At 58.8% G+C, this 6,105-nt stretch overlaps 1 protein-coding gene across 9 annotated transcripts in view; it reads right to left on the bottom strand.

The window, feature by feature from the left end:
- Positions 1–1,245: 1,245 nt before the first annotated feature.
- Positions 1,246–6,105, bottom strand: part of TFEB (transcription factor EB) — a 55,391-nt gene continuing 50,531 nt past the window's right edge. For all 9 annotated transcript variants that reach the window (XM_072833064.1, XM_072833070.1, XM_072833063.1 and 6 more), the window contains 5 exons: positions 4,925–5,045; positions 4,771–4,827; positions 4,119–4,194; positions 3,321–3,468; positions 1,246–2,346 (listed from right to left, as the gene is read on the bottom strand). In XM_072833064.1, coding sequence (XP_072689165.1) covers positions 1,858–2,346; positions 3,321–3,468; positions 4,119–4,194; positions 4,771–4,827; positions 4,925–5,045 — 891 coding nt within the window. In that variant the 3' untranslated portion in view covers positions 1,246–1,857. The remainder of the gene's footprint in view (positions 2,347–3,320; positions 3,469–4,118; positions 4,195–4,770; positions 4,828–4,924; positions 5,046–6,105) is intronic.

Genomic DNA, 6,105 nt, shown 5'->3' with positions numbered 1-6,105 from the left:
TGGCGGGGGTGTCCCAAGGAGGGACTGTGGGGCAGGGGGAGATGCCACTGCTCCTGGGCCGGCTCCAACTCCGCAAGGTCATCCGCGGCTCCATCTGACCTTGAGATTAATCCCGCAGCCTCTGCCGGTCCAGCCACCATGGGCACCCACACACCCGGCTCCCTTCCCTTCTCTCCCCTCACACGTTAATTGCTCCAATGTTGATTTGATCTCCAGTTCTGCACAGAGGAAATTGCCCTCTTAGCCATTTTCATCCTGGGATTCTTAATTTTTTTTAAATTAGGCCCCTTCGGCCTCTTAGGGCCCCGTGAGGGAAAAACCATTTTGGTCTCTGCCTGAAGACTGTGGGAAGAGTTGGAAGAGAACCAGACCCTGTCCTCCCTCCCCCAAGACCCCTGGGACTCAAGAGGCTGCCACTCTGCCCCTCTCCGCCCCAAGCCTACCTCCCCATCCTGGGTGAGGTCATAAAATCCCAGGGTCTCAGAGCAGAGGCGCATGGGGATTAGAAGCCCAGAGAGAGGAAAGGATTTGCAGAGGCCTCACTGCCAGACAGTGCCAGAGCAGGGGAATGGGGCCCTCATCCTTGCATCTACCCAGAATCTGGTACTCCTGCCTCCCCCCAAATTAGTTCAGTTGAGGTCCTCTTTCCCCAAGCCCAGAGGACTCAGCTCCTCAGTGCCTAGAGGGCCTGTCCTGCTAGGGCCGTCAAAGAGCAGAGGCGGCCAGCCCTGCCTCCACAGAGCTGCCTGCCCCACCTTCTTTCTCAAGCAGCTGTCAGCCCACCCAGGGAGGGAGAAAATTCAGGAGAGGCCACCACTAAAACAGGCGTCCAGGACCAGGAGAAATATGCACCCCCCACCCCGAGCCAGGGGTGCCCCAAAGCAGCCAAACGGAAGACTTGGCTTCTGAGCAGCGGGGTCCCCGCACCACCCAGCGCAGCTGTCTCAGACCACAGCTGGAGGTGTGGAACCGCGTGGCTGCAGCGCCATCTTGTGGCCAGGAGGAGGGACAGTGACCCCCCTCAAGTACCCAAGGCCCCCAAGTCAGGCCACATCCCCAGCTTGCCATGAGGCAAGTCTGGGAGGTGGGGGGACCCAGTGACGGGCTTGTTCCTTCCTCTCTGTATCCCCCTACCCAGAGCCCCATCAAGGGTTTTTGAATTCCAAATCCGTAACCGTGTGCACTGGGTCAAACCCTCCCCCGTGTGTCAGCCCCAGACCACACCAAGGAGACTGGACAAGCGGGTACAAAGCACAGTGTTTACTAAAGGCACAAAGTGGGGAGCCTGGAGGGAGCTGCTTTTCCAGCAGTGACCCCGTGCTCTAACAGGAACCCGGCGCCCCCTCTTCCGGCCGCCCCCGCCCTCATACCACCTGGTAGAGAGCTGTTAGCACCAAAGGGGGGTGGGGGTGCCAGGCTGGAGGACAGACTTGTTGCCATCTGAGTCCCAGAAAGGCAGGCCTGGGCACCCCCTGGACCAGTCGCTGCCTCGGAGAAGGAACTTCCTGAACCCCCTGCTCTGGCGTGTCCTCCTTCACCAGCAGGGGTGGGGATCAGACCCAGATGACAACCCTCCCAGGACCTCTTCTTACCTCTAGCACCCCTGTCCCCTCCCTTCCCCTCATGGCTTCACCTCCAGGAGCTGGGCCGAAGGGCTCTTCTCCCCCAGCCCCTTCGGGAGGACTATCCCCGGGGAGTCCCGATCCCCACAGGCTGCCAAGCAGGCACTAAGTCCAGACAGGGGGCCAACAGGGAGGAGTGAGGCAGGGCAGTTGGCTACTTCACACACAAGTGCAGCCCGAAGGTGGGGAGGGACGTGGCCCCAGCCCCGGCCCGGCAGGGCAGCGGCAGTCAGGGTCACAGCACGTCGCCTTCCTCCATGCTGAAGCTGCTCCGACGGCTACTGGCCTTGGAGGCCTCGGGGGACATGGTGGAGAAGAGAGGGTCGGAGGCCAGGGGTAGCAGGGAGTCGTCCAGAAGCATGAGGTCCAGATCCTTCTTGGACAAGTTAGGGAACGGGGAGCCATGCTCGGGCCCCAGAGGCTCGGGGTAGCCTGGGGGCCCTTCATCGCCCCCGCCCCCAAAGCTCAGGCTGTGGCTGAAGTCCAGGTGGTGGAATGGGGACGGCGGCTGAGGTGGCTGGGCTGGCAGGGGCAGCGGGGCCTGGGGAGGCACCACCGGCAGGGGCTCGGGATCCGGGACCTCGGGCTCCAACAGCAGGGCCTCCCCGGGGCCCTCGTCACTAGGCAGCTCCTGCTTCACCACCTGCTGGGCCAGCTCAGCCATATTCACGCCTGATGGGGAGGTGGTGGGGAGGCCATGCACTCGAGCCTGCATCTCCAACTCCTGCAAGGTGGGGCAGAGAGGGCTGGGGCGCACACCCACGGGCACCAGCTGCCCTTGCCCCTCCCCTTGTGGCACCCCCGGACCACAGACTGGCTCAGCTGGAAGCAAGTATAGGGTAGCTCCAGAGTCTAGACCGGTGTTTTTTCAAACTACAAGTCACAACTCATTAGTGGCTTGTGAAACCACTGTAGTGAGTCTTGACCAGCTCACTCTCTATTTTTTTCTTCTTAAATTGAAATAGACTTGCCTAGACCGGACCAGAATAGAAATGATCAGAATGCACTGCCTCTATTAAGAAGGAGGGTTCTTTCATGAAACTTTGATTTTTCACTTGGAGTGTGGCTATGTGTGCTGGATTGTAATGTCAATTGTACTATCTCCTCTGAGAAATGGACGAATCAGAAGGCTGCCACCCACCCGCCCTTCGCAGGGACGACCAGCCTCAGATCCAAAGAAGGCAGAGACCCCGAGCACAGCCAGGACTACAACCTTGGGCTCCAGGTGGTAGGCAGGAGTCTCCCAAGCCTTGCTTGTCTCCAGTGGTGAGACTGGGCACTCGGCCACTTTCCAGATCTCTGCCTCCCTCCCCACCTCCCACCCTCGCAGTAGGTTCACACTTCCCCATCCCCTGAGGTGAGGTGTAGGCCTGTACTTGCACTGATCAGGGAAATGTGAGCAGAAGCCACAGGTGTCACCTTAAGAGCTACGCATGGCTTTAAGAGCCCACTCTAGATGGGCCTGTCACTTGGCCTGGGTCCCAGAATGAGGGCCTCACAGAACCTAACTGCTAGCTGGTATCTGTTGCTTAAAGTTGCTGGGGTTTGCCTGTTAGCCAACCAACCCGTCCTCCCTCTTCGTGGGCAATCATCCCCGTTCCCCCAATGTCAGAGGTGTAAGCACTGCCCCTGAGGTCAAGAGCCAGGCTGGGGTCGGGAGGCAGAGCTACCCAACCAGTCCAAGTGTGGGGGCCAGACCTGGATGCGGAGCAGGAGCTGCTTGTTGGTCATCTCCAGGCGCCGAGAGTGGCTCTCAAGCTCCCGGGACTTCTGCAGATCCTTCTGCATCCTCCGGATGTAATCAACAGAGGCTTTGAGGATGGTGCCCTTGTTCCAGCGAACGTCCCTGCAGGCCAGACAGCGTCAGGAGCGGCCAGGTATTTGCCAAGTGCTCCGCAGGTGGAAGCAAAACCCTGCTTTCATTCCAGAAGTCTATGCTGCACATCCCAACTTTGCCCGCAAACCTTAGACACGAACAACTCCCATCTGTGGAGGAGGCCAGGCTCCATCTGCACAGAACGGACCCCCTACTATGCCAGGTGACTTTGCTGCCACTACCCACCTCACTAACCCCATGGAAGCAAATAATTCAGAGCAGCCTCCTTCCCTAGGCCTTCCATTTCTGCCACCAGAACCCATCATATGTGTCCCCCACTCTCACTCCTCATGGCCCTGAACATCCCTCTGTGGTAGTCCCAGGCCCTTGCCATAGGTTCCTAGCATGACTCCTCCTCCAGGAAGCCCCCGCCCCAGCCTCACTTCCGGGATTTTGCTCATCTGTCTCAAGCTGTTCTGATTTGGGTGGAGGGATCTTCTTTCCCCTAATAGATGATAAGCTTTTAGAAGGTAGTACCCAACCATGGGATTGTCTCCTCAGCCCTCTGGCAACCAGCGCAGGCCCAGGTCCGGTGCAGGAAATACAGGTGAGTCACCTGCCAACACTCCCCACCCCCCACAGCCCCAACCCTTCTCCCTTCCCTCCCGGAAACCACTCACAGGTCATTGGCCTTGGGGATCAGCATGCCCAGCTCCTTGATGCGGTCATTGATGTTGAACCTCCGCCTCCTTTCAACTAGAGGTAACAAGTCCCAGAGGGAGCAATTAGAAGGATGAGGACCCCTGTGGGGGAGAAGGGGCCCAGCCCAGGGAGGGATGCCTCGGCCCTTCTGGGAAGTAATGGGGGACTCACGGAAGGGGACTGTTATGGGAATGCGGGGCCAGAACAACCAAGGGGCTCTTAGAGGCAGAGTCACCTGGTCAGCTGGTAGCACAGCAAAGCTGCCAGGGGTAGCCGCGCCGGCCACAGGGCTAGGACTCCTTCCCTACAGGCAATGATCTGATCCGATATGATAAACCCATTCATTCTGAAGTGTTGGGGATTCTGTGAATATTGCTCCCCCATCCCCTCCTAAAGAGGGGCTGAGGGCAGAGGGCAGTGCTGAACCCCCCCAAGTCCCACCCATGGAGGATGTAAGATCTCGAGTAGGGAAGCCTTCCTAGAACCCATGCAGGTCAGAGTGGCTTTTTTTTTTTTTTTTTAAGTAAACTCTCCCTGCCAACCTTGGGGCTCAGATCAGAGAGGCTTTCTAGGCAGCCCAGATGAGAGCAAGGACAAGGGAGGCAGGGAGAAGGCGCCAGCGGGACTCACTTAGGTTGTGATTGTCTTTCTTCTGCCGCTCCTTGGCCAGGGCCCGGCTCTCAGCGTCTGGAGGTTGGGGGAGAAGGAGAGAGGAGCTGGGAGGGAGGCAGGAGAAAAGGGAGGACTTGGGAGTGGGGAGCACCGTGAGACAGGGAGGTGGTACCTGTAAGCTCTCGCTTCTGGGTCAGGTCAGCAGGGCAGGAGCTGCTGGTGACGCCCACCAGGGAGGCTGTGACCTGAGGGTCACCACTGTACACGTTCAGGTGGCTGCTAGACAGGGGCAACTGTGGGGTGAGGTGGGGAGAGGGACGCGGTGAGCACCCCCTCTCCATGGGCCCATCATCCGGGGGAAAGCCACTCCCAGGGACACCAAGGGGAAGCTGCACTGATGTCCCCCGGGGTCCTGCTTTCAGTTCTAAGGGGTCCACAGCCAGCACGAGGATGTCAAAATCCACACTGGGCCTCTCCAACCAGCAGCTCCACAGGAAAGTCTGTAGGCTTGGGAGCTCAATAAGGTGTGGCTCCTGCCCTCTGGGAGCAACCAACCAGCCTAGTGGCTGGAAGCCCTGCAGAGTGATTGCACCAGGCCTCAGCCCTGAGGGTGACAGATGAGGGGATTAAGTCCCAGGCATTAGGAAGCCCAGGGGAGAAGCACGTAATCTTATTCTGGAGTTTCTGGAAGGTTTCTGGAGGGTGTGGTATTTGAATTGAGCTCTGAGCAGAGAGGTGAAAAAACTCGACAGGCAGAGGGACAGCTGAGCAAAGATGCAGGGCAGGACAGAGCTGGACAGAGCTGGCTGTCACTGGCAGAAGCTCAAGCCGCAGAAGCGGACAGTGTGATGTGAGCAGGCTGGGAGATGCCACCAGACCCTGGGCTTCCAGATTGAACTTGCAAAGAGCCTGGCATGTTGTAATGGGCTGCCGGTGGGGGGGTTAAGCAGAAGCCTGGCAGGGAGAGATTTGAGCTCAGGAATGGTCACCCCAGCTCCTGCCATAGGAACACGCCGAGCAATCACAGGGCCAAGAAGCCTAGTGGTACACGGGCATCCTATCAGATACATGGAAAGTGCTAGAGGGACCAAATACTTGTGCCTTCTGGACCTCTGCTCCTCCCCAGCCTTTGGTGCTCTGCTGGCAGCAGGTTTCAGACCCAACTGGCCCTGACCAGTCCCAGCTGAGCCATGGGGCAACGTTGCCAGGGCAGTGGGGCTTCCTACTGCAAGATTTGGGGGCTTCCCCTCATGGGTAGGAGCTGGGGCCACAGTCAGGGTAGTAGGCTCAGTCTCAAGTGGCAGACGTGAGCAGCTGAGGTTTACGGCCTTCCAAAAAGGGGCAGGCACACCT

This window comes from Canis lupus, chromosome 7 (assembly GCF_048164855.1).
Source record: "Canis lupus baileyi chromosome 7, mCanLup2.hap1, whole genome shotgun sequence".
Lineage (NCBI taxonomy): Eukaryota > Metazoa > Chordata > Mammalia > Carnivora > Canidae > Canis > Canis lupus.
Note: the sequence above shows the minus strand (reverse complement) of the source record. Positions and strands in the feature narration are given on the sequence as shown.